The 27251-nt window shown below is 50.9% G+C and overlaps 8 protein-coding genes across 9 annotated transcripts; 5 read left to right on the top strand and 3 right to left on the bottom strand.

The window, feature by feature from the left end:
- Positions 1-5: 5 nt before the first annotated feature.
- PV10_05316 (uncharacterized protein) lies at positions 6-2176 on the bottom strand (the record flags this gene model as incomplete). The annotated part of the gene is made up of 3 exons (XM_016369969.1): positions 6-1410; positions 1466-2108; positions 2167-2176. The coding sequence occupies 3 exons, from the start codon at positions 2174-2176 to the stop codon at positions 171-173; spliced, it is 1893 nt and encodes a 630-aa protein (XP_016222262.1). The 3' UTR covers positions 6-170.
- Positions 2177-4863: 2687 nt separating this feature from the next.
- PV10_05315 lies at positions 4864-6687 on the top strand. 2 transcript variants are annotated; one of them, XM_016369967.1, is made up of 4 exons: positions 4864-5102; positions 5170-5288; positions 5343-5520; positions 5584-6687. In XM_016369967.1, exons 1-4 carry the CDS (start codon positions 4988-4990, stop codon positions 6348-6350), a joined length of 1179 nt encoding a protein of 392 aa, XP_016222260.1. In that variant the 5' UTR covers positions 4864-4987; the 3' UTR covers positions 6351-6687. The 2 variants fall into 2 exon arrangements, with proteins under 2 accessions (XP_016222260.1, XP_016222261.1); XM_016369968.1 differs by having other exon boundaries at positions 4864-5288.
- Positions 6688-6997: 310 nt separating this feature from the next.
- Positions 6998-8905, bottom strand: PV10_05314 (phosphoserine transaminase). Its single transcript, XM_016369966.1, has 2 exons — positions 7959-8905; positions 6998-7906 (listed from the first exon to the last, which is right to left on the bottom strand). Exons 1-2 carry the CDS (start codon positions 8673-8675, stop codon positions 7313-7315), a joined length of 1311 nt encoding a protein of 436 aa, XP_016222259.1. The 5' UTR covers positions 8676-8905; the 3' UTR covers positions 6998-7312.
- A 506-nt stretch (positions 8906-9411) lies between these two features.
- Positions 9412-11701, top strand: PV10_05313 (uncharacterized protein). Its single transcript, XM_016369965.1, has one exon. The coding sequence runs from the start codon at positions 10236-10238 to the stop codon at positions 11040-11042; it is 807 nt and encodes a 268-aa protein (XP_016222258.1). The 5' UTR covers positions 9412-10235; the 3' UTR covers positions 11043-11701.
- A 420-nt stretch (positions 11702-12121) lies between these two features.
- PV10_05312 (uncharacterized protein) lies at positions 12122-13433 on the top strand (the record flags this gene model as incomplete). The annotated part of the gene is made up of 2 exons (XM_016369964.1): positions 12122-12193; positions 12246-13433. 2 exons carry the CDS (start codon positions 12122-12124, stop codon positions 13431-13433), a joined length of 1260 nt encoding a protein of 419 aa, XP_016222257.1.
- Positions 13434-14683: 1250 nt separating this feature from the next.
- Positions 14684-15367, top strand: PV10_05311 (uncharacterized protein; the record flags this gene model as incomplete). The annotated part of the gene is made up of 1 exon (XM_016369963.1): positions 14684-15367. One exon carries the CDS (start codon positions 14684-14686, stop codon positions 15365-15367), a length of 684 nt encoding a protein of 227 aa, XP_016222256.1.
- Positions 15368-18961: 3594 nt separating this feature from the next.
- PV10_05310 (uncharacterized protein) lies at positions 18962-20585 on the top strand. Its single transcript, XM_016369962.1, has 3 exons — positions 18962-19930; positions 20000-20049; positions 20111-20585. The coding sequence occupies exons 1-3, from the start codon at positions 19394-19396 to the stop codon at positions 20280-20282; spliced, it is 759 nt and encodes a 252-aa protein (XP_016222255.1). The 5' UTR covers positions 18962-19393; the 3' UTR covers positions 20283-20585.
- Positions 20586-24517: 3932 nt separating this feature from the next.
- On the bottom strand, positions 24518-24999 carry PV10_05309 (uncharacterized protein; the record flags this gene model as incomplete). The annotated part of the gene is made up of 2 exons (XM_016369961.1): positions 24518-24810; positions 24909-24999. The coding sequence occupies 2 exons, from the start codon at positions 24997-24999 to the stop codon at positions 24518-24520; spliced, it is 384 nt and encodes a 127-aa protein (XP_016222254.1).
- Between the last annotated feature and the right edge of the window lie 2252 nt (positions 25000-27251).

The raw sequence follows: 27251 nt of genomic DNA, 5'->3' as shown, positions 1-27251 counted from the left end.
TTGACTGGGACAGTAAATAGTAAATGGTACCAGGTACTATTGATTGTATCTTCACCGTCATCTACTACTGATTTCATACAATCGCGTCCATCTCCCAGTATTCCAGCTCCCAGTGGACCTCATTGACCTCTCAATGAAAATGGGGTACCGTCGACGAGAACTCGACGAGATTATAATCGAGCTTGACCAGCCGACAAGGATTCCCAGTCCTGAGCTGTGAATGGGACATACCGGTCCGACTTTGGAGGTAGCCAAAGAAACATGTCTTCCTTCCCTTCGGGTGCTTCAGTGCCAATCAGTCGAGGGTCGACGCCTTCTTTACGCAGAGGGACTTTGTTTTGCTTGTGGTTGTGGATGTGCGAGCTCTCCTTCACGATCCTCAGAAACACCGGCACCGCATATCGAGGTAATTGTTCTCGCGTATATCTCAACAGGTCGTTGTAGTCAACCGCTGGCCCACTGTGGTTGGGATCAAGATGAATTGCCGCACATCCAGCTCGCCCCTCATGATTCGGCACCAGTACCCCGTAGACATTAGCTTCAGCTATTCCGGGATACTGCCCAATGGTCAATGCCACCTCAGCGGTAGAGACGTTCTCAGATTTCCAGCGGAACGTATCCCCGAGCCGATCTAGGAAGTGCCACCTTCCTTCCTCGTCTCTTCGTAGAGCGTCGCCCGACCGGTAGTAAAGGTCTCCCTTCTTGAATACATCCATGACGTACTTTTTATCCGTCGCTGCCTGGGCTCGCCAGTATCCCTGGAAGGCATCTTTACTAGGAATCGCCACAATAAGCTCTCCCCCTTCCTCGTATGGGGTTCTTTGTGCGAAACCCGTCTTTGGATCTCTCCAGATATCTCCAGTTTCGTGGTCGATCTTGACTGGGATATAGACATTGTGCAACAACCGGCGGAAGAGCCAGCCGTGATGACCGACGCAAGCTTTGAGGTATGGTCCTCGATCATAGTTTAGCAAGGCAAAAATACCTTCAGTTGAATTGAAGAATTCGCCAATCTCAGGAACATTGAACCTAGTCTGAAACCTCTCCCACACGTCAGGTCGTAGTCCATTTCCGTACGCCAAACGAAGATTGTGGTCTCTTTCGAGAGGATGAGGAGGGGCATTGAGAAGATAGCGTGCAGTTTCGCCCACATAGATGAAGGAAGTGGATTTGGAGTCGTGAATATCGTTCCAGAATCGGGATACGGAGAATTTCGGCGCGATCGCGATGCTGACGCCTTGTAAAAGGCAGCAACCCGAGGTAATGGCACCAGTTCCGTGGTACAGTGGCATCGAGTTGTACCAGCGATCCTGGCCTTGAATCCCGTCACAGATTGGTGTCGAATGCCCACACATCGCATAAATTCTTTGCAATGTGAATGCACAGCCCTTGGGGAGTCCTGTTGTACCACTGCAGTTTCACGTGTTAATGATCGGTGGCGGGACTGCAGGAGGTTGATACTGACCTCGTGTAGATCAAAGCCCATGGGAAGCTGGCCTTGGTTCCATCACGCCATTCGTTACCTGGTCTCTGAGCGGGTTTCGACAGGATGTCACGCTTGAGAGACTCGTCAAGGATTGCAATCTTCATTCCCTTTGCTTCTATTTCGCTCTGACTGCCACGGATTCTTTGTTGGCAGCCTTGGTCGGCATCGACAAGGATGAGCTTGGTTTCGCAGACGTCCAGGCAGTGTAACAGTGCCTTGCCCTCGAGATTATAGTTGATGAAGGCTGGGGCGGCACCAATGACCATGGTGGCGAACCAGACAAACATGAAATGAGGGGAATTGGTTAGGTACATGGCAACCAACTCCTTGGGTTTGATGCCTTGGTCGATCATGTACTGGGCGTATCGAAGGGTGTTTTCGTAAAGCTGACCATATGTATAACTACCTTCTCGTGACCAAATGGCCTCCTCGTCCCAACGCTTCTTGCATGTTTCTTCAAGGACGTAGAAGAGGCTGACTTTGTCCTCCTTGACCACTCGTGCCACCTCTTTTTCTCCCTGTTTCATGCGCAAAAGACCTTGGATATCTTTCCGGAAATGGAACTTAGCATCGAAGTATGCTGCAGCGGCCCATCCGCCGGCCGCGATGGCTGCAGTCGTTGCTATCAAGGCTCAGTGTCAGCAGAAGGTCTTGGACTTTGGTGGGACGCGGGATGTTACCAAGTGCCATGACTCAGTCTATAGCCAATCTACCTTATCCAATTGAAACCGGACACCCAATGCGGTGAGATGACTTGGACGATAGAAGCAAGCCAGAAAAGATGGGAACGCACGACTCGCAGACAGATTCGATAGAATACATGAAGCAACCTCCTGCAGGAAGACAGTGTACCACGGCAGGTGGACACGGCCTCTTGAAGCTGACATTTTGCTGATGTGCCGAGGTTTGTTTGACTCTGGGGGATTGTGGTTCCCCATTTCCCTTACCCAGATCTTACCCCCAGTGCCCACCTTTGGGCGTCTGGTGAATCCGAGGGGTTGGAGGAAAGTTGCTCCGCCGGCTTCGTGGCACTAGGTCGCCATAGGTTGATGCTACCGGCAATCATTTGTGGTGAAAAGTAGTAAGGTATCGGCCCGAACACAGGTGATTGCAGTCCACCACTCCGCAAATCTGCGATGTGTACTCCGTACATGACCAGTTGGTTGGTGTCGGCACGGTCTGCCAGTGAAAGCTGGAAGAAATTCGCTTTACACTGTGTTTTGTGTCACCGTGACAAGGTGTCAGAAGATCACGTGGGTTCAACATCTAACCATCCATAAGGCAGGTACCACCCACTCGTATGTTTCGAGCACCTGCAGTTGATACAACTACGATTTCTCCTTATCCACGTGATCCTGGCGCTTGTCGGGAGCCGACGACCACGAATATCACGACCTCCCCCGTCTCCTGAAGACAAGCCTGGAAATCAGAATATCAACTTGTCACACTCATATTACTGACTGTTCATTTGATTCTAGGTTCCAATGACCTGTAATATGACTATTGGTCACCGTTTGTCTTGATTTATTTTGCCATGGACTCCATCGAAGCTCCAGATATTGACGTCTTGATCGTAGGGGCAGGGATCTTCGGTACTAGTACCGCTTATAACCTCTCATGCAGCCATCCTCAACCGTCAAAGGTCACCGTTATTGACCGTGCACTTGTCCCTTCGCCCCTGGCTGCATCCAGCGACATCAATAAGATCGTTCGGGCAGATTATAGCAAGCCTTTCTACATGAATCTTGCCTACGAAGCTATGGAGGCATGGACTTCGTGGCCGATTCTGCAACCCCATTTTCATCAGACTGGGTGGGTAGCCCTGGACGAGAAAGGCAGCGACTTGTCTCAACGCATACGCCACAACTTTCGTCATTCTGGCTATCCCGACACTTCGGCCGACATCACCCTGGATGAGGTTAAGAGTAAATGGGGAGGTGTCCTGAGTGGTATCGACACGCACGGCTTTGACAAGGCTTATACTAACACCAGCGCCGGCTGGGCTGACGCATCCTCGGCTGTGAAAGCATTGATGGACGAGTCCGTCAAGAACGGTGTCAACTACGAGGTAGGAGTCGTTGATAAACTTTTGAATGATGGCACATCCCTCACTGGTGTACGCACGACTGATGGACGAACCCTGATCGCCAACAGAGTTTTGTTGGCCACTGGCGCGTGGACGCCTTGGTTGATGGCCGAACTAGAACAAGAAATGAAAATATCTAGCCATGACAGCATTCAGACTCAAATGCAAGCAGCCGGTGTTTGTGTTGCCTCGTTCCAGCTCTCGGAAGAAGAATCACTTTATTATGGTCGGATGCCAGTCCTAATCTATGGCTCACAAGGAGAGGTTATGCCTCCTAACGCTGCCCGATTCCTCAAGTTCACAAACTCAAATACCTTCTCCAATACCAAACAGCACCCCACTACCAAGCAATATATATCTGTCCCAGAAGCGGATCAAAAGTCTGTTCCACAATCTTTGAAGCAACAGTCGATAGATATTATTCAACGTCGGATCCCAGGAATGCTCTCTGACCAACGCCCGGTCGATGACTGGAGAATATGCTGGGACGCTGTTTCTCCTGATCAGAATCAACTGCTCTGTCAGCATCCTGACCCAAGGTTGTCCAGCCTGTTTTTTGCGACGGCAGGCTCATTTCACAGTTGGAAATTCTTGCCCGTGATCGGACAGTACGTCGTGAACGTCCTCGAGGGAAAGTCCAACGGAGTAGAAAAGGATAAGGCCTGGAGCTGGAAGACATCTTGGTCCGACAGGGGTGCTCATGAGAAGGTCCTTCCGAAAAGAGAGCTCGGTGCTTTCGTCTGACACTTCTGCCGCTTTCCCCGGTGCCACTGTCTACAATTTGTTCATCCTTGGACTGTTGCCACTAGTCGTCCAATGGACTGCATAGGGATGCTCCCTGTACTGGGATTTATACCGCCTTGAAACAGATGATCGGTCAATGGGTGACAGCAGAGAGTTTAATTACGCCTTATCTTTTTCGGTGAGGCGGCCGATGAGGAGTGAGGAGATTTGGAGAGTGGAGCAGCACCAGCTTTGGCATAAGAGGACTTGTCCTTCCGTCAAATATTACGAACGGTGGCCCGGCACCTACCTGTAGCAAGCAATAATGTAGTCGAGCTTGGTTCATCTGGGGCATTGTTGGTAGCTAAGATACCTAGGGAGAGAGCATTAGAGGTAGAAGATACCTCCTCGCTCGCCTGGATGTACTGAAATATCTTTAATCAGGCGTTGATAAGTCCAATGTCTGTGTAGAATTGGGAAACTTTGCCGACAGGTCCCGTGACCTTGGCAACACGTGCCTTTCCTGCGTCAGGCGCAGTTTGGAAAGAAGCACAAGTAAAAGTCTCCCCAACTACTCCGTAATCCAGGCATTTCTTATTTGGAAAACAAGAGCCAAAATACCTGATTATCCAAGGGGCCATTCATCATCGTCCTCTGGTGTGTACGGCTTAGGACCGAGGTACCCTGCCTTGATGTTGTTTCGCCCTTTCCACTTGCATCCCAGCATCACCTATTTCCCGGTTTTCAAGGCTGTGGCTTCGGTCCACGCCTCGGTACTCCACCTTCAGCTAGCACATTATCATTACGGTACGATTGTTTGTCCTTCACTTGGACGGATCCTGTCTACAAATTTTCCCTGACAGCTCCTGCATAGTAACGCCCACTGCAGCATGGCATCATAGCATCTCTTCTGATTCACGTGATCAAGGGCAGTTCAACCGAGTTGCCTTCACCACAATGGCAACGCAGACTAAACCATTGAGGTACGCAGATGTGGGTGAATATCAGTTGGTTGGCTGCTGTGCCTGAGACTAATGATAGCGTCAGGTTGGCATCAATCTTGGAGATCCAGTCTTTCGTGGGAGTTACCATGGAAAGCAGAGTCATGACGACGACCTTGAAGATGTGATAAAGCGAGCCAAAGATGTGGGTTGCACAAAATTGATGGTGACGGGGTCCAACCTGGTCGAGTCAGCACACGCCGTCCAACTGGCCAAGCAGCATCGTAAGGACAATTCACTCTGTGTCACAGCGTCCTGTCCTTGTTCACTGACTGACCATGGAACAGCTGGAACGTGCTATGCTACTATTGGTGTACATCCATGTTCAACGCAGGATTTCGATAGCTACGCCGGCGGACCGGAGCAGTTGATCCAGGACCTGGGTGTGATGGCTCGTGAGGCCAAAGCGAATGGACTTGCAGTAGCATTCGGCGAGATCGGGCTTGATTACGATCGTTTGTTCCTCTCACCCAAAGAAACCCAGCTGAAGTATTTCAAGTTACAACTCGACCTCGCAGCGGAGATGCATTTGCCGTTATTTTTACACTCGAGGGCTTGCAGCCAGGACTTTGAAGATATATTGCGGCCACGACTGTACCAATTTCCCAAGAGGGGCTTGGTGCACAGTTTTACCGGCACGGTGGGCGAGTTGGAGTCACTGATTGACCTCGGGTTCGACGTGGGAATCAACGGGTGCAGTATGAAGACGGAAGATAATCTAATGGCGGTCAGGGCACTTCCCCTGGACCGACTGCAAATCGAGACGGATGGACCTTGGTGTGAGATACGGCCTTCGCATGCCTCGTCGCAATACTTGAAAGATGCACCCCCGTTACCCAAGGCTGTCAAAAAGGAAAAGTGGCAGAAGGGATTGATGGTCAAGGGAAGGAATGAGCCCGTGGCAATTGTAAACGTCGCTCACGTGATTGCCAAAGTCAAAGGCGTGCCTGTCGAGGTTGTTTGCGAGGCGGCCTGGACAAACACGATCAAAATGTTTGGACTGGGAGAGGGGTCCAAGGGCGAGGCGTCAGAATCGCAGAGGGAATTAGACTAGCACCCGAAGGTTCCGTGTCTACGTGGATGGATAATCATGGTGGACCCGGACCAAGGTATACAGTCCTGTACGAGTATCTGGCCAAGAAATAGAGGAATGGCTTTGGAGGCGAGATGGTAACATCAAGCTGGGCTTCGGCCCACATCTTGTGCCCATGTCAAGGGACAACGGACAAGGCCAACATGCCCGAGGGCACCAGTGCGGGATGTAGACTGTGCGTCATGGCCACAACATGACATGGTTGCACATGTATACCTTGCCATCCATAGCGACAAAAGAGTGGAAGGCTGAACCGGACACGATAATTGTTGGCAGGTACCTAGTTGCAACTTTGAGCTCTGGCTCATCCCCTGGTTGGGCTGGCAAGCCTAGGCAAGGGGGGTGCCAGGGTGACTTGTGGACAGAGACTCGCAGATCTCACAAAGACCAGGTTTGTATGCATACACACCAGAATGAGGTAGTCAAGAGTCCGTGGTCGGGTCGTTTGGTTTGGACGACGGACAAGCTAGCAATACCTAGTATCTAGTTCATGTTCATGTTCAACCAAAGGATGAAGGGACTACGAATGGGTTCCATTAGTGAGGCTGGCCCTGAAACCGACCATGTCCCATTATTGTCCCAAAGAGATATGCCAGAGTCTTGATGCGTCCAGGCACAGTTTCGCAGATTAGTCTACGTCTTCATTTAACTGGCTACTTTGGTATGTAGGTCTGCCCACCTGGAATCGCGTGAGGATCAGGGTCATCAGTCGATTCGATGCCAAGGCCACAAACAAGAACGACCACCGACAAATGCGTAGACTGATCAGTCTACGGGCTTGAAGGTCACGTGAAGACAATATTTCGTGTGTTTTGCTTTCCACTTCCTAGCCTGTATTCTTTTGGGTAGTTGAACGTTCAACTCTATCGTCTCTGAGGGCCTGTTGCCGAATAATGGTGTGGTCCCATTCCGAATTGATAAACTCATGAGTTGGCAAACTCGGTCAACCAATTTGCTAGTTTCTGCACATTCTCCAGAGGGACTGCATTGTAGTTGCTGGCTCGAATTCCACCAACTGATCGATGACCCTTCAGCCCGAGAAGTCCCCGCTTCTCTGCCCCCGACAAGAATGCCTTTTCCCGTGCCTCATCCGGTTTAACACCATCGTCTGACTTTCCTGTGACGATTCGGAAACAGATGTTCATCCTACTGCGCACACTCTTGTCTGGGACAACATAAAAGACATCAGGATATGAGTCGAGAGTGTCATATATCAGCTTCGCCTTGGTGTTGGCAATTTCCTCTTGACCGGCCACCTTTTCTTCACCGAATTTGGAGACCAAGCTCTGCAGGACAAGGGTGGCGACGTAGAGATTGAAAACAGGGAGCGTGTTGTATAGACTGTTGTTAGAGGCGATAGTGGAGAAAGAAAACATGATAGGTGGGAGAGCGCCTGAGGTTGGCAGGACTGAAGAGAGTTGGTGAAGGAAGGTCGGTGGCGGGACCAGGTCTAGGATTGTTTTGCGAACAATAGCTACTGTAATGCCTGCTATTCCTAGGTTCTTTTGAGCGCCGCCCTAATCTGTGGTCAGTATTTGAAGTCAGTCAGTCGGTATCATGTGGGCTTACAAAGATGACACTATAGTCCCTGACATTGATTTTGCGGCTAAGAAAATTGCTCGAGAAATCTGCGACAACAATCTTGTCGTCCTCTCCAGGTTTGGTTTTGAGTGATTCGGGAAAACTGGGAAACTCCACACCATCGACAGTCTCATTGTCGCAGTAATAGATCAACGCACTGGTTGGGGACAGCTTCCATTCACTTTCGGGAGGGATGACACCGAATTTGCCGTTGTTGCTTTTTCTGGCGTCAATAGCGACATTGACATACTTCGATCCAATCAGTCTTGTTGCTTCCTGACTGGCTTTGAGAGACCATGATCCGGTGACTAGGTAGTCAGCTTTCAAGTCGGACTCAATCTCCTTTTTGACGCGTTCGAGGACTTGGTCGTCCTTTCCTTCGCCAAGCTCGGCGACTGCCTTCCTCCGCCTTTTCTCGATAAAAGCTCCTACCAAATTTTGGAGGGCGGCACTGAACTCTCCCGTTCCACCGGCTTGCATGAAGAAGATTTCGTACTCATCGGTGGGCACATCGTATAACTTTGTCAAGGCCTCCTTGGCATCGGCCAAAACTTTGTTGGCAGTGGGAGACCGATGGGAGATCTCAGCCAGGGACAAGCCGGTACTGTCAAAGTTGACAAAAGCCTTTGCGCTCTCTTCTATGACAGGAGTAGGAAGAGGGGCTGGGCCAGCACCAAAGTAGGCGACTTCTGAACGATCAGGCATGATTACCTTGATCTGATTAAGTCAAGACTTGGAGCTTTGGTTCTGTGGTTGAATAAACTGAAAACCACTCAATGATGACGTCAATGTGTCTATAGCCGGGCAGGAGCGAGTGAATATCGCAGCAATAATATCTTCAACGAAATCACCTTTCTCATCAAGTTGCTTATGGTTGTTGAAAAGTCACAGTTTGTGGGCAATGAATGTCAAACATGAATGAGTCAACAGTCCAAATGAAATGCCAATGTGGAGTTGGAAAAAACCATGAGTGCAATGTTCCTGAACCGGAGGCATGAAGAGAGAGGTCCTGACCAATGATATGTGGGCAGAGGGACCCTTTGTGCGCTCAAAGCTTTGCTGCTCCAGATCCCCCCGACTTCTTGCTCGGTTCGCCTGTCATGTTTCTGATTTCTGATTCTCCAGTGCCACAGTGCCAATCTACGGCGCACACACGACCCACCACCACTCGTTAACCTCCGCTGCCCTTTGCTGCCCTCCGGTGTCTGTCCGCTACCCTACAACCCCTACCACCCTTGGAACAGGCGGTGGTTTGGTGGTCTGCCACCCACACCAACCCACTTCAGGTCTCTGCCTGTTCCAAGATACGAGGACCTGATCTTGGTCACGACCTAAGTACTACGCATACTCGTGACTGACTTAGGCGTGACAGGTACCTTTAGCTACGCACCTATGCACACCCGCACACCTACGAACCTACGAACCTCCACTAAGCCTGGTGCCTGTCCGCCTCTTTTCGTCCGTTGCACTTTCTGCCTCTCTTGATTTCCAAACCCCGAACTCAAAAATTTCGCGCGTTTGGCTCGCCGCCTAGGCCCTCAAACACGACTTCTTGATCCCACAGCTTGTGCTATCTTCTTCCACTTTTTCCATATCCGCCAGTTTTGTCACTCACCAAACCGCCCATCATCATCCTACACTTTACCAATACTCACCTTCACCCTTTGTCGTGCCCTCTCTAGAGCCGAACAGACTCTTTCTTGATTCAAGATGCCTCCAAACATTTTCAGGTCGAGTCGAGACCGCTTCAGGTCGAGATAGCCAGCCATCCAAGCCATCTCATCGCTGGTCGACCAAAACTCTCATCCTACTTTCGCGCTCCTCTCTATACACTATAGCGCTAATTCCCGACATTCAGGTTTGACCTCCGGTCCAACTTCTGGTTGTCCAATATCTGGTCTTCTTTTCCTCCGCTGAGTTCGGGTCTTACTTTGTGTTCACCCACAAGCTTCACGGAAACCCGCACGCCATGTTGCTCTAGTCGCGTCGCGACTCCTCGGTGCGCTTCAACCACTCCTCTGGGTCAAGTTTAGCAGGCTGCTTGCTCTTATTGATCATCACGCTGCTGCACTTTGACGAGGTCCTCAAAAAGCGCCCCCGGACAAGTCCCAAGACTCACCAGCCCGTCGTTGCATTCTTATAAATATCATACGACCTGCTTCCAAATCGTCACGACCCTTGCTCTCTTGATATATCGACCACCCCCTTTTGGCAGCATTCCAGTCATCACTTTCTTCAGATTCTGCACTCAACCTGCCCATCAACATGGACGAACAGTGTTCTGCCAAGATGCCAGATCAGTGGGTTGACACCGATGGCCTTGAAGCAAAGTTCTCCCAACTCGAGACCAACTCCGACTCCAACTCCAACACCATCCGTCTCGACAAATCCCAACCTCCCACCCCTGATGGCTCTGGCAGACCGGTCAACTTTGCCGTCATTGCGCCAGGCCTGTATCGTTCCAGCTACCCTCTCTATGCTCATTTCGAAAACTTGCAGGATCTTGAACTGAAGACCATTGTCACCCTGGTCCCCCAACCCCTGCCACTCGAGTATTCGAACTTCATTTCCTCCAACGGAATTATCCACCATCAAATCCCCATCCTCGCCAACAAAGACCCCGACGTCTTTTCATCCCAAGAATCTGTGATCCAAGTTCTGAAGCTCATGTTGGACCCATCCAACTATCCCATGTTGATCCATTGCAACAAAGGCAAACACCGCACTGGCTGCATGACCGCCTGCTTTCGAAAGGTGACGGGATGGACACATGAAGCCTGTGTTGAGGAGTACGAGTATTATTCCAAGCCCAAGGACCGTCCATTGGACAAAGTCTTTATCCAAAACTTTGATGCCTCTTCACTCAAATCGCTGGCTTTTGAGCGAGGCTACGTAGGTGGCGTCTACCGACAACCTGTCAGCGCCTCCACCAAATCCTCCATCTACACCAGCAACACTCTCGAAACCACAAACACAAGCGAGTCAGAGTACTCGCTCAATGACTACCAAGAACGCGTCAAACGCGAAAACGACGCTTTCCTGGAATCCTCTCGCCTGTGGAACTACCGATAGCTGTCACCTCGCCCGGTCAACTGGAAACTGGCCGCATGTCCTTCCGCCTCCCCACATCGGTGTCGCTCGGGCATGTCTCCTACCTAGTGACAGGCAGTATTATTCACGATAGAACGAAGCAAATTGGCCAGCGCCAACCTGTACGACACACTGTATGTTAAGATTTCTCCTCTTTTGCCCTTTCATCCGCACTCTCCGTCGACCACCTCCAATGCGTGGCACATCTCATACCCACTCGAAGAACTCCAACCACACTCGCTGAGCATCCTGTATCAAACACTCGACAACCAGTCTACTCGATTGGAGCAGCGAATTCGCTCAGGACATGCGACAAGGGAATATTTGATGAGTGAGGCTTTCATCCTCGAATTCGAGTTTATTTTGTTCAACAATCTGTTAATTTGCATAGCATGGAGAGTGGGCGCCAAAACAGAACCATCCGGCTGGTAGACAGATAATTGGACCGGACTGTATTTTTGGGTAGGCTCTTTGTCGATGCCAGGAATCGGCTCTCGCGAGCCTGGGGCTGTTTTGTCAGAAGACATGGCCGCAAAGGTTGATCTGGAATTGGTCATTTCACAGACACTAGAGCCTGATTGGACTCTAGTTTGAAATTATTATAGTAGTCTATGTACCTTGAATTTACCAACTATCACTAATTCATGCTTACAACTGCTTAGACGGTGTCTAGGTACTACCTAGTAGCTATCGAATCACTATGTACTTAGGTACCTAGGCACCTACCTAGGTAACTTATGTAGGTAGCTTATGTTCCTACTCCGTAATGATGGTTACACGTGGCTTGGCATCAGGAAGGTGTAGATCTTGGCGGGCACGTGTGAAGCTTGACCACCAGCAAGAGGCAGGCACGGAAGTGTCCACTTCAGGATAGGACAACCACAAGCACGTGTTCTTGGTACCTGAATTCAACAATCACGATTCCCCTTCACAACACAACATATGTCTGGCCGTGCCAAAAGGACCGAATCAACATCCTCAGCCTCTCGAACGGCAGTTACCCATTATACCTGTCGCTTCAGCCTATATTCCATCCTCACCGTCATCCAGCTCTCGCCGCCATGCTGGTGTCTCTCACCGTTGGCAAGGTTGATGCTGGGGTCGCAGTCCTCCTGACGCAGGACAAAAGGCTGGTATGTCAACACTGTCCCACCGTTACGGTCCATAGCTCTGACAAGGTACCAGATAGAGTTCCCTTCGATCTTACTACCCTCATCCATTACATCCGGCTCCATTGTCGACATCACAGTCTCGCAAAACCACGACGCCGAACGCAAATCACAGGCCAAATTCGTCTCACTACAGGACCAGATCTTGAACACCTATGGGCTCAACGCGCCATCTACCCCAGTTCTGCGTCTTCGAAATGCCACACAAACATCTCTCGTCCTTGAATGGGATCCCATCCATCTCGCCACCACCTCCTTACGTTCCCTCGCCCTCTATCGAAATGGAAGTAAAGCAGGAAACATCCCGCGACCGCTGGAGATGCTGAGCACAAAGATCAGTGGCCTGGCTGTCGATACCGAGTTCTCCTTCTATCTTGTCCTGAGGACGAGTGGAGGCACGTACACGAGCAACACCTTGACAGTCAAGACCCACGATATGAGCAACCTTACTGGCATCACCATCACTCCGGGCATTTTGGACCCTCAACTGAGAGCAAGCCTTGAAGCCACGGTGCATCGAATCGGGGCAAGGCTGGTAGACACCGTCCGAATTGACACCACTCATTTTGTCTGCACTGAAGGTCGTGGTCGAGATTGGGAAAAGGCCTATGAAATGAACATACCCGTTGTGCGACCCGAGTGGCTGGACGGTTGCGAGCGAGCGAATAAAATTATCGGTGTACGTGGGTATTATCTGGACGCAGATCCCAAGCAGAGACAGGTCGAGTCGGCCTCTGCCCCATCTCTCGCACCCAGCCGGGCAGATTCAAGTGCTACGGCGGTGAATCAACAGACCAGCGTTCCGTCACGGCCGAAGGACCCTGCTCCCCATAGCCCTGATCAGGAAAGCACCGTGTCCGGTGAGCCAGGGCCCGAAGTGGCACCCACCCCTCCACAGAAAGAAAGGCAGGAGCAAAAGGACCTCCCACCACCCCCACCGGATGCTGAGGATGACGAGGAAAGTGAAGAAGAAGATCACGCTGAGCCAGAGGCCGAGCCCGAGCCTGCGCGGCCTACGCAACCTCAGGTTGCAACAAATGATAAGCACAGCACCGACTCGTCCGATGACGAGGACGATGATGATGACGGCGCCGACCACGAGACAGAGGGTGAATCTTCGCCGCCTTCACGCTCGACGAATCATCTCCCACCAAAAGTCGAAGACGCAAAGGAAGGATCTGAGATGGAAGACGTTGCACTCTGATGTTCTGAGAAGTATCTTAGTGGTATGACGAGTCAGAGGACTGCCTACCTGTGGCGATGTCGATTTCAAATTTCCAGGCCGGCTTTCTTGCAAATCAGTCTGCCGAGTGTGGCTGTCTCAGACCATTGCCACGCGAGACTTGTGATCATCCGAAAGATGCGTGTGCCAAAACCTAGACATGATCTTGTCTCGAAGTGTTCATGAGGTGGACGGATGAACGGCTGGATGATGACAACTCCTTGAGCATGAACTTCCGAGTACAGCCATAGCGCGGGCAATCGATACTAATGGATGGTTGGGATGTTGCCTGTGTTTACGACGGTCCAAAGTGTTCTCCGTCATCAGGCTGGCCGTGGCCTTGACTTCTCACACTGCTTCAACTCAATGTCTAAATGGGGAATATACAGTCGGTCATGTGTATTGGCCGCCTCTCGATGTGTCATATGGGTACAAGCAATGGCAGCGTGGCATTCTGCGGTCCGGTGAGCCTTCGTGGCCTTCTACCAACAGCGCTCTTACCAACATCCACACTATGGTGATTGAGGCCATTTTCCAATGTCAGCATGGTAGCTTTCCCGCCTGTCAGCACTTACAATACGATGACTTGGCCCAGGGCCAAAGCTCTGACCAGTCACAAGCCCCAGCCTCGCGGTTAAGGCGGGGCACGTGCATCGCTCAGGCGACCATTGGCTGCCCAAAGCCAGGACCCACATCCACAATACTCTGTACTTCCAAAATCGGAGAGTTTTAACATCTCTGATTGGTCAGAGGGCCACCACCGACCTTTTGCTGCGGATGGTGGCACAGCTGACATGGTCAGCTCTCCTTCTGGAGCGACCTCGAGGAACTCGGACCAATTCCCTGCCTTTCCATTTCACAGCCTCTGCTTACCTATTATTGAACTCCCAAAAATACCTACTGCCAATATTTTGAGTTCTCGGATCCATCCCCAGATCGTGCACCGCCTACAGCTGCTAGTCTCCGTACTTGATCGTCCATGCTTGTATATAGATATCCAATACCCGCCTCCTCGACAGCATTCCTTTCCTTTCCTCATACAAACAATTGACAACACATCAGACTACAATTTCTTTTTTCTTCCTATTTATTTCCTTACAAGTTTCGTTTCCTTTGTTCTTTCCTTGACACACTCGCTTCTGTCAAATCAGCCACATTTAATACTGCCCTTCAGCATCACATTCAAAATCTCAACACAAAGCCTTTCACCGACTTTGATCCAATTCATCAAAATGGCTCCATCAACCACTATGACCATGTTCGCCGCTGTCCTCAGCCTCGGTGCCTTTGTCAATGCTGCTCCTCTGGTCGCTCGTAGCCAGTCGGCCACTTACTCAAACACCACTGTTCCTGCTCCTGCCCCGGCTTCGCCTTCGTCATATTCCAGCCCACCTATCATCCCCGAAGGTTCAGCTCCTGTTGCTGTTGTCTTCCCCGACTTTACGTCGCAATACAACAGCGCCACCGGCGCGGTCGATTTCCACACCCCCCGCGGCCTCGTTTCGCGGAGCCCCACAAACGGTGGAGCCGACATCACCACGCTGGTGACCTTCCAACTCGACAACCAGTACAAATCGAATCAATGCCAACTGGTCTTCGATCTCGTTGACCCCACTTCCTCGGTCTCGGGTACCGCCAAGGCTCAACTCTTTACCTCCCTTGCTCCAGCATTCACCGACTCTGAGTCCTGGCCTAACGGCAACCTCCGCAACCAGTTTCTCGGCACTATCGACGTTGTTGCCAACGGCCGTGCAACTTGGGAGGCCGGCTCTGGTCCCGGAGCCACCGAGGATGGCTACTTCCCTTGCTCCGCCATCACTGGCCAGATCTACGGCGGTGAGGTGGTTCCCCAAGGCGACTACGACTACATCTCTTGGCCCGCCGGCACTGACGGCGTCAAGATCTTGGTTTGGTAGTTGCCTTTGGTTGTCTGTCACGGGTGAATCTGGAATTGACCTGTTTGATCTGATTTTGAAGCGTTTGAGCGTTTGGAAAATCCCCTAGCATAGTAGCATGGTTTTGGTTGAATTGGGTGGCAAGCATCATGGGCAGCATCATTAGCATTAGCGAAGGCGCGTTGTTTATCATTCAAAAGGACTGAAGCGCGAAAGTTTCCAACATTGGGCACAATGGGCCTCTTACTTTCTCACCGGCGCTTGACTCGGTGCAGATCGAAATATATATCTTCAGATACGCATATCATAGTCTTGTCATGACTCATTTGATATCAAAAGTCTTTTCAGGCCATCTTTGCATAAATTCCCTAAAAATTTGGTTCCTCCCCGTGCAAAAGCTAACGTAGCTAATATCATCAGCAACACCTGTGATATTAATTTGTATATCAGCGTTCCTTCCTGATTATCGAATGCCATTCGTTGCCTCTAGATGAAAAGTGATGATCCTCAGACCAACCATTCCCAGTCCAAGATTACATAGCGAGTTGGGATCTGTGCTTTCATATTCTAATACCCCAAGGCTTCTCGGTATTGCTACATCACAGTCTTTTGCTTGTCGATGAGCTAATGATACCGAAGGTGACGATGGAGGACACACCTCGACTGACTCATGGTAGCAAAGAAGAATGAGACTAGGTTGTACTTTTTCAATTCCACTCTTGCAACTGCCTTGACATGGGTGTCTTTGTTGTTGGAGCTGCTTCAACTGATCTGATGAAAACATCTCTTGCCTTTGTGCCGTTGACTTGATTAAACCTCAACCAAGCAGTAGAGATGACACGGAATAGTCAACTGTCCAAGTAAGCCCTTGCAAAGAGTTTTAGTGGACACACCGGGCTCGTCGTTTTCGCACAGGTCCTCAGGGTAGACGGGAATCAACTAAATGGGACAGTTTGATATTGGCAAAGAAATAACCTGTGACATAAAACTCTCCATGCTCATTCAACGTCGTCCCAAGTTTTCATGGCATTCTGATTCCCTTCAAGATAGGTATTTTTACGCATGATCATCGGATCGATGCAAGCTTCAACTTTGTAATCACCTTTGCTCGCATGGTTGTTGAAGTTTCTCTTTAGACAATATACGATGGTTTCTCAGCAACCACACAGGAGCCAACTGGTTGAATGCAGTCGTCGCGGCCACAAGCAAAAGGAATAGATACAATAAAGGGGTTTGCAACTATACCATCTCTCCCCAGCTCGATGCAAAGTCAAACGACCAAGGCTACCGCGAAGGAGCTGGAAATGTGGCAGATTCAGGAATTCATTGCTTCTCCATGGTCAAGCTCCCCATTCACCAGGCAGCCCACACTGCCATCACAAGCAGGGACCTTGCATGAAGTTCAGTGCTAAGGCTGGCAAGATGGATAGCCACCGATACCATATGGATCGTGACAGTATCGCTGATGTATGCATATTGTATACTCCCTCTTTCGGTGCAGACTGCGTAGACCTGATCGTCGGGGAGGGCATCACATAAAAATTAACTTTTCCCCGATGCCTGGACAGCGCTGAGAGTGTCCATGCGGCAATGATATATGATTCGGAGGGCATTGCAAGGGTGTGACTCGAATCCTGAATCGTTATGTGTCATCAAATTGACCACGAATGGTGGATGAGCAGGGGAGTGCAAACAGAGGAAAGGGTTATCAGTGAAGTGGCCTTGATAGCATCAGCCCATCTCAATGAACTTTCTTTTAGGTTCCAGTTGCTCCCAATTTCACGAGATTCTGCATTTTTTCGAATCTTCCAGCTATGGCGAACGAATGTAAACAAGGAGGAGAAGTTGTATTGAGAAAATAATGGCGGATGGGAGCACTCGAAGCAGAATGGAATGGCAGGCCAGGATAGCACCATTATGACCAAGGTGAACCGACTGATCAACAATAATGAACAGCAATTCACCTACTCATGCCCTTCACTACTACTCTAGCTACCTTGGCTGACGACAAGGCACAAGAACGCCAGGAGCATGAATGACTCGTTCAAGACCTTGGCCAGAGCTAGGGTCAAGAGATGACCCTTTGTTCTTCCCAAGAACCCAGATCTTGGTCCATGGTGAGGTACTGCTCAAACATCATGATATATCTAGTGTCAACTTGCAAACGCGGGTCTAAACTGATGGTCTGGCCACGGAGACGCCGTATATGGTCCAGTCAGCTGAGATAAGCTTCAACCATCGACTTTCTGTCCATGACGGACATTGGCCTGCTCGACAGAAGTCACGGACACAGGTACGGCGAGGGAAGCGTGCTTCTCGTAAACCCTCAGGCGTAGATGCATGGGAGCACTTCAATGTACTTTCGAAGTGCATAAATCAGGCGTTCAGGGCCCAGGCCACGCGGCTCTGGCTGATAGTTAGCCATGGCCTATGGTTTCATGGTGCTTACTGAAACCTCGCGTATAACGCGGGAAAATCGTTGAAGGAGAGCGCAAGCAGTTGTGGTCCTGGAGGGCAGGGCAATATTATCTGAGATGCAAAGGCATGTTAGCATGGACGCTAGTGACTGGCTAGCAACACTTGAAAAAATAATGATGGGTGATTCCGGATCCAAGAAGACGATTGGTCGTTGGAAGCTGATTTCTGGGAAATTCTATGCAATCATCGATGAGGTTGGCACAGTAATAGTGGTCAAGCGTAGGAGACTCGGCGATTGGGCAGCATGAGTGGGATGAAGCGCACTGAATACCCAATCTAATGGCCACAGTTGGCTAGGCATTGAACCAAGGAGTTCGGTTGCTATGCGTAGTCCACAGCCAGGCGGACGCGGCGTTCTGGATACGAAAGCTCGCCTTTTGAGCCTGAGTCCGGACGAAGATGGGAAAACATGGTTGTTTTCGCTTTCCCATGCCTGGTGGCGGCTTCCAGACAGGAAGAAGGATGCAGGAAGGTGCATCAGGAGGCATCAGAAATGATAGAGCCACGAGCCTTGAACGAGAGTCCATTGGATGCTTTGGAGAGTTTTAGGAAATGGGCTGATTGATTGCATCTCCACCGCGCTTTACCAAACAAACGAGTTCGACCCCGTGTGGACCCTCATCCTCAGGTGATTGGGATACATGAGTACTCACCGTATGTAATAATGTACTTGGTATCACAGCTAGGCTCAAACCAGGCACCAGAAATCCCTGAGTCCCTGACCAGGGATGACATTGCCTAGGACACATGACCTTGGAGAGGTGCACAGGTCTGGCGATGTCCAGCCAGGGTGGTTGAGTTGCTGATAAAAAGGGTTGTGGTTTTCTGGTATTGCACTACTCCGATGGACATGGTCAATTATGTGAATAAAGTACCGTCGATCCTCTTGTGATGCCCATGATAGCCGGGAGCATCAAACCGGTGGTTCCGGACCAGATTAGGGATATGTACTCCGTATGATTCGGACGATGCGGCAAGTTGAATGCAATTGAGACCCTAATCAATGGCCGTAGGTCGTCATGTTTCAGAACAAGGAGCCGATAGTCGGATCGCTTGAGACGGCCACACTGCCACAGATCAAGCAGCCCCTTGTCAACATTAATTAATATGGATGATGCGTATCTGTGGTTTTTGGTCTTTATAATGGCCATTTGAGGATATGATCAACCATGCTGCCTCGCCTCATTTTGATCCCCACCCGGGGGTCGAGGGGCCAGTGAGGCGGATCGTCCGACGGTGCAAAGTGATGCTGTACCTTACCTTGGCTGTATGTATGTATGCCTCACCCATGCATTCGGGAAGTTTGGCGCTCGACAGGCGTCTTTGACCCTGAGATATACAGATATACAGTACAACTCTACAACTCCCAGGATATTGCACCAACCTGGTTGGTGGTCTAAGGCCGAGGCCCATCGGCCCGTTCGGTCGCACGGGCGAAGGCAAAAGGTGATCCAAAGAGAGCAAAGAGAGGGGCAGAGGGGGGAATATCGGTCTTTTCCCCAACACGAACTCACCTAGGTGCACAGTACCTTGTGTAACTGGACACTGGCACGCTGACCTTGTGGTTGAATGTGGTGGTGCCGCGAAAGTAGAGAAATCCCAGAGACTCTCAGACTTGGATTGGTCATCACTTCTCACTGTGTCAACTGCAGCCAGCCAGCCATAACCCCAACGTCGATGATTTGGAGGACCACACACCAAGTGCATCACACTTGTAATCGCATCACCATTACGCGGCTATCCCCCCATTCCCCCATTCGATTCTCCAGACCTGCGACAATTTCCCACATCATGAGTGACTTCCCCCCGGCAGAGTTGAAGGCGGCGGCCGAGCAAGTGGCGGCGCTGCTTCGTGAGCGCAACGAGACCATCTCGGTGGCTGAAACAGCCGCGGGCGGACTCATCTCAGCGGCTCTTTTGTCGACTCCTGGTGCCTCTCGTGTCTACAAGGGCGGTCTCACGCTCTACACATTGGAATCCCGAATCGCTTTTGCTGGTTGGACCCAGGCAAACGTGGACAAGTACGATGGGCCGACCCCAGACTTGGTCGCTGGCCTCGCGTCGCACGTTCGTCAAACCCTCCATTCGACTTATGCCGTTGGTGAGGTGGGTGAACTCTTTCCCATCGTCCAACGACCTACCTCTGTATCCTGACTAAAAAACCTGTGCTTCTAGAGTGGCACCGCAGGTCCTACCGCTAGTGGTAAATCTCGCAACAGACAACCGTAAGTGACCCGGCACACTGGGAACAAATCAGCTGGGGCTGACTCTAGCACTGGGACACAGTGGCTATGTCGCTGTGGCCGTGGTGGGAGATAAGGGCGAGTTGAGTCGGGACTTTGACACGGGCTTGGGCAACGATCGACAGGCTAACATGGTAGCTTTTGCGGTGGGAGCTTTGAAAGTGGTTCACGAGTTCATCACCAGTGGCTCTGCAGACAGAGGAGACAAGCTGTGACGACGGGTGTCTGATTGAAGGTCTCGAGAAACGCACTCCATCCAGAAGATCCATTCAGAGAACTCAAGACGGGCATGGGACACGACGTACACATGCACAACCATGTAGCATTGTCATGGTAGCATGCATGCCTGTTGGTTTGGTCGCACTTACTGCACGGGGTCCAGCCTTCCAAAGAGTCCAGAGTCCCTTGATCAAAGACCCCCTGAACTAGATAACAGTAGTGCCCACCACACATGGTCACCGGTTGACTCGAATCTCAGATTGACCACCTTTTGATGGTTCTTAGACCGCACCATGCTCTCCCATAAATTGCGATTGCCAACCTCCAGCAGGAACCACGTTGTTGGATCCGAAGTTTTGGCAACGGCCCTCCCTCTTCCGCCCGCGAACTTCGGAAGTCTGTTTTCACTTCATCGACGCTTCCTCCACCCATATCCCAGTTAGTGCCAAACCTTGATTCGCAATCTGGATCCAAGCCTTGTTCGAGAGGTTTGATCCGGAGTCCGACATGATGGCGTATTGCGTCTGATGCAATCGTAATCCGTACTCAAGTCCCTGTTGAGCTGGACAAGTCTGTGACCGACAGTCGGTTGATTGTGTCGATCGGTGTCAATGACAAGAACACAAAGTATATCTTTGCAAGGTCAGGTGTTTTATTGGTGAGTGGTGCCCGACGAACCCCGACTGTCCCCCTTGCAAAAAAACTGCCGGTCAGCGTGACCATGTGGCGGTGAGCCTCATTCGTTGCATGCCAGCTCGCATCGAACAATTCTGACAGCTGTCAAAAGAACTGGAATGGACTGAATCTCGGAGCTCACTCTTTGGCTCATTTAAGTCGATCGTGGTGGTGGCAAATCAGCAAAGAAAGTTTACCAAGGATGTCAGATGTGATGGATATGCGGTGTTGAGGTGACGGGGCTAGGTCATCTCCTCGCTCCCACCTCGTATCTCACATGCTTGCTAGATATGCCTGTCTGCCATGGTCCCGTGCATATGCACACCACACACCTTTGGTCACAATCGCGTGGATGGTCGACATCGCCACTGCCTGCCTGGCTGCAACCACCCTCGACCATGTTGCATGACCTAGACAGCCATGGGCCTTTGCAGCACCAGCCTTGAAACCACGTTCATCACAGACTACCTGCCAATAGAAGGCTAAATGTTGCTCATTGACCCATGTCCGTCTTCAGAACCATATTGAGATGTACTGTAGGACGAGGCAATGTACATACACAGCAGAAACAACCCCTCCCCTATCCTCATCCAACAAGTATTTCTGAGTCCAACTTTCGAGAGTTGGTCTCTCGGGGATCTGAGGGATCTGATTCTTTGTCCGCGCCAAACTCGACCCTGTCTGTCTGGTCTCTTGGAGATGCCAAATAGGTATGTGCCTTCTCGACCGTTGCCCAACCTTCCAATCGCGTGGGATTTAGCTCAACCATGGCGTATGGACAGGGGCTGCTTGCCAATCATCCTCCATTTTATGCCATATGCATCCATTGAATGTGAAACAGCGGCTCCACTCGTCAGACGTGTCTCGGACTAACCTAATGGATATGCTCGTATGTACTCCTTATGTCACATGATCTTTGGAGCAGAATACCCGAAGATCACCATCCTTGCTCGCCTGGACGATGCGTGCGTAGACTGTACTAACAATATTGGCACAGTCAAGTCGGTTTGGCCGATATCAGAAAGCGTTCGACAGCATCTGTCGTTCAGCGTCTGTAATGAAAGATGTCTCTGTAAAATTCAAACTGTAGGATTATGGCGTAAGTGGGAAGTATTGGTCAACGTCCAGAGAATCAAAGTGCCAATTGACCTATTCAACCTCTCGACTGCCAGCAGCCCACGGTGTATTGGTCGAGTGGCAAGACTGACATTCTTCATCGTTGCTTCGCACTAAATCTAGGACATTGCCAGTTCGGTATCGGGGTACAGAAGGGCGTCTCACCGTTGTAGGTCTTCTGGATGGAGCCATTGCTGTTTATTTGCCCTGTTGTGTACATGCGATTTCTATCACCCTGTGCCCTCTCCAGACTGAAGAGGGAGAAGGACATGATGAGGTGTAAGAATTCTGGTTTCTCTGGTTAATTTCGACCTCTGTATATATGCTGTAGCCTATTATATCCCCATGGCTGTCTTCTGTGGCAAGCTCCCAGAACTTCTCTCGATTGCAGGACCGATTGATGCCCAAGTCGATGCAGGGATCTATCTACTCTTCATTGTTACTGTTTTCTTCGAGTCAATAATGGAAGTTTCAAGAATATGGAGACGTCCCTGGACTATGAAACATAGGTCTGGATCTTGAGTATTCTCCGAGGAAAAGATGGTGACACGCCGTGCAAGCACCATTAGTGGTACTTTCATCATTCGTACACAAATAGAACGGATCAGGATGACGAGATGAGACGACTCTACACAGTCAAAAGTCAAGGCGGTCGGGTCTGGGATCCCTGACCTCATTTGGGGCGATCCCACCGTAAAAGTACAACTCTGGGGGCCTCGATAATCCACTTTGTTACAGATTCAACGGCACAGCCTTCTCTCAGAAGGTCAATAGGCAAGCCATAATCCACTGATGGATTATTTTATTCAAGTGTGCGGCTACCTATTCATCATGACTGCCATTGCTTTTAAATAAGAACGATGCCTAGGGGCGAGCGCGAATGTTTCAAGTCTGGGTCAGGTACAAAGCCCCGCGACTCTTGAGTGCGAGGCCATGACTGTCACTGTGACGAACCCGTCGCTTTGGATCAGTAGTAATAGAATTCCCATGCGAATCTGACATGGTCCATTGGGCTGCAAGTAGGGCGGGCATGTATCAATGCCACGATCATTGCAGTTGACTAGCAATTCAAAGCCCCGTCCTGCAGTTCCCGGGTCTCGAACATTCAGAGAAATAGCCATCCTCGGCAAAGGAACCAGGGGCTTGGACGCTGGTACCGTATGATTCAGCGCTTTCCACAGGGAAAAAGCATTCACTGTATTTGGACGTCGTGTCTGCCCAATACCGCACTCTAGTAGCGCCGAGGGAAGACCCTTGGACAAGCGAGAGGACTTTATTATGTCCGTATGCACAGTGCGTCCAAGTCATGTGGTATAGGCAGAAGGCCGAGGCGGGCTCTTGGAATAGAGGCTCCACCAGGCATGTCGTGGAAACAGTCAGTGTTGCCGATCGTACCTATTTCAAAATTCAAACCGAGCTTGGTCCCCGAGGCTTTCCGTGTGGACAGCACGAGGACCTCTCCTTGCTTGGTGGTAATAACTTGGAGGAGATGGTGTCATGCCTCTACTGATGGACCCACAAGCCACCTGGAAGTGATCCACAGTCAACTTGGGTACACACATATGGGTGAGTGGAGATCAGATCAAAAATGATGACTGGTAAAACTACAGTAGGTAGTGTTCCGTTATGGGCGCGACGAAGGGTTTGCGGAAGTCGGTCATCGGCGCAGGTATCGACAGGACAAGAAAATGGCCAACACGCGACCGGAATTGTGGCATTCGGGCACGGAATGGCACAGTGCCGGACAGGAGTGAGAGAATGGGGAGTTGAAGGTGAATCAAGGGCGCGCTTGGAAGTTGCCACAGCGCCGAGGACTGAGGATGGCGTCGACTAGTGTTGTCGTGTTTGACATGAAAAGATTGAGGAGGACTGGAACTGGAGCACGAGCACTCAAAGGGCCGCGATAACCCGGGCTCCGGTGGCCCACGTTGAAGTTGTGCCACTGTTGAAGGGCGGCTCAACAAGCGAAATGTAATCTTCAAGTGCAACCTTGGGCATACACTATCGTGAAGAATGATGAATGTGTAACAAATTAGTTTAGCCATTCAACGTAAAGAACACACCTGGCAATAATAATGTTCCTGGGCAAAAGATGGTTCGATGGACGTCATACAGACACCCATGATTGGGCGATGAGGGTTAAACGGTAGGCAGGCAGATGCGTAGGCCGAGGGGCATTGACTTTAGGCGTAGACTAGGCTTGGAGCTGCAGGGGCCAGGACGGTTAGAGGGCGCGGGCAACAGGGGTCATGTATGATTTCCAGAAGAGAGTCCGGGGATCCAGTGCATTGGGCTGCAATTCGTACTGGATCGTGGTGACTGGAGCAGGGTTTGAGACATGGTATGCACGGATGGCATGGAAATAGAGCCTTACGCGAGGGAGGCATGGGAGGGTTTGACTCTGATTGTTCGATTCTGAATATGCGCACTGGGTTCCTGGCTACTCAATCGGGTGATTGAACCCCTGGTCAAACTTGAATACGGCCGTGATGTTACACGAATCCTGCAGCGAGGTGGGGCCATGACCAAGTTGACTTGTGATGGCGAGCAAGGTCAACTTGAGAACTGAGAGATCAAAGTCGTCAGTCATGACTCTGATCATGATCACGATCATGAGCGGGGTCGAAGTCGAGGTGGCGGCCGAGGATGGGCGTTTCAGAATCAGAATTGGGCTGGTCAATATGGCAACACGGCCGAGTAGGCTAAGGGTTTTGACAAATGAGATGCTGTAGGCTTGAAGTCGTGTGCATATGCATATGCGTACGGAGGAGACGGATATGAAGGCGCACAACGTACAGAAGGGAGATTTCTAACAATGTGCGTGATCCTACTGTATGTTGCGAGGCCGGCTTGATAGGCACAGGCGCCATATCCATGGACTTGGGAGTCGATCAGGCGAGGTTGGACCCAGGCCTCGGGCATGGCCTAGGGTGTTTTTGCGCGTTGGGGGGTCGGCCGAAGGGACCGATGGGGGTTGATGTCGCCTGTACAGTGCCATTGGTTAATGGAGACATGCCTACGATTCTTCAGTCCTTTCCATGGTCGCCTACACCTCCTACACAAGCCTAAAGCATGCCTCCGTATGCGCAGGGCATAGTACCGTCCCTGCCCTTGGGCTACACAGGCACACAGGCACACAAGAATCATCATAAACATCTGGATGTCCTCGTAAGATGGCATGGGGATTGGTGATAACCACGTGGATGTGGGCTTGGAGCTGGTGGGGCACGCCAGCCCCGGAATGGTCTATGGGGCCGAACGCTTTGGCTGGTGGCTGGAGGCTAAGGGCTCCTGGCTCCTGGCTGCTGGCTGATGGCTCTTGGCTCCTCCGGGGCCCGTGTCCCGACTCCCGGCTCCCGAGGTGCAGGACTGCAGAACCTCAAAGCACAGTGAACTCTGTCCCGACACGATCAGAGGATGTTTCTGGAAAGACTGGCTGGCTCAAGTGATTGGGAGGGCGGTAGACCCTGGCGCTGTAGTGCACTATATCTTAGTCTCTAGAATTTTGGCTAACCTGCAAGCGAAACAAAGCGGACAATGGTGTTAGTCGGCCGCGAGAGCCTATCACTGTGTTTCAACTTGCAAGTCCTAGATCAACCCACCAATAACCCAGACACCTCGCTGCTGATAGGTATGCGTCCGAGTGCGCATCTACTCCGTACTGACTCACGTACTGTAAGTAGATATATGTCTGTGTCATTCTAGGTATTCCGGTATTATTATTGTTAATGTTATGGTCATGATTATGATTGACATGATGAACGGAGGTTGGTGACTGAGCTAAAAGCCAAGGTGAAGCGAGTTCATTCTGAAACATGGGGATCAGGAATTAGGAACAGGTGCGAACACGAGTTTCTGCAAGACGACTTGGCTGCAGCGTTGGTTGAGGAGTACTGTAAGTCAGAACTAGGAATGTACCTAAAGCACCTGGGCATCGAGATACACCCACGACTCCTCCTACGGAGTATGCCCTGATCCTGGAGTACCTTAACCTATAATCAAAGCTGCAAGTGCTTGGAGGCGGGCAGATTACGACCGAAGAGTGAATGGGGTGATTCCCGAGGTGAGACAGATGCCCGAAGGCGCCCCCAATGTTGCGCCTTCAGTGTCCAGCACCCACCTACTGTAAGGTAGGGGTACCTATAGGGAAAGGTAGGCCCTTCGTAACTAATCGTGTGTGGCCTTGGGTGCCTGGCACGCCTGGGTATGGCATCTCGGGAAATGACCATGACAACTTGAAATTCATGATGGCGTAATCTACCTCCGCCTACGAATACTAGTACTTCCCCCACCCAGTTGATTCAATGCCTATGTTGGGTAAAGTCCGGTGAGGGTGATCCAATATGCGACATTCCTGCGAAGAGGCTTGACCGCAACTTGTTTGCGTACCACCTCGTGTAACAAAGGGCTGGTGTTGGCCATGCCAAGAATTGCCTCCTCCAAGATCATCGCAACCGAGTCGGTTCTTGCGATTGGCATCCACTGGACGACACACTATGACTATTCCTACCCATCTGCGTAGGTGAACGAGTACTGCCGTCCAGCCATCCTGGATCTAATCAGTGATGCCGGAAGCACATCCTCCTTCAGTACTTCTCAACCAACATGATCTTCTTATCGTGTCTTGACGGGATACAGCACTGACATTTGGATCTGGTGGATTCTCCTCAGGCACTCAGGGTCACGCACTGTGAATAATGATTGTCCCTCGGCTGCCCATAACCATGGCCCTTAGCATGCTGAAAGAATTTAAAGGGCATTGGGAGTGAGGCAAAGACAAATCAAGACGTTTGGTTGGCTGATAATTTGCTGACGAGTGGTGATCAATTTCGTTGGCTAAGGCTAGTGGCAGGAATTCGTACCGGTCCGAGGATCCGTAAGCACCGTAGGCACCGTAGGCACGGTTGGTCCTTCTGGAAGCAGCTTCCATGACTTCACCCTCTACAAGACGGAGAGGCAGAAGTAGGGGCAGAGGCAGAGGCAGCCACAAGGGCGGAACCAAACCGTTAGCCCGTGGCCTATGGCCGTTCTTGACGGTCCTTAGATAGGCACTGCCCTTTTTAGGATATAGTCAACTTAGGCCTTGTTTTAACTAACATGAACATCCAAAAGCCTGGAAACAAAGTATCCTCCGGCCAAGGTGCCCAGCTACTATCTCCGTGACCACTCATCAA

The sequence above is a fragment of the Exophiala mesophila genome (genome assembly GCF_000836275.1).
Source record: "Exophiala mesophila strain CBS 40295 unplaced genomic scaffold supercont1.4, whole genome shotgun sequence".
Classification (NCBI taxonomy): domain Eukaryota; kingdom Fungi; phylum Ascomycota; class Eurotiomycetes; order Chaetothyriales; family Herpotrichiellaceae; genus Exophiala; species Exophiala mesophila.
This window is presented reverse-complemented; position numbering and strand designations above follow the sequence as displayed.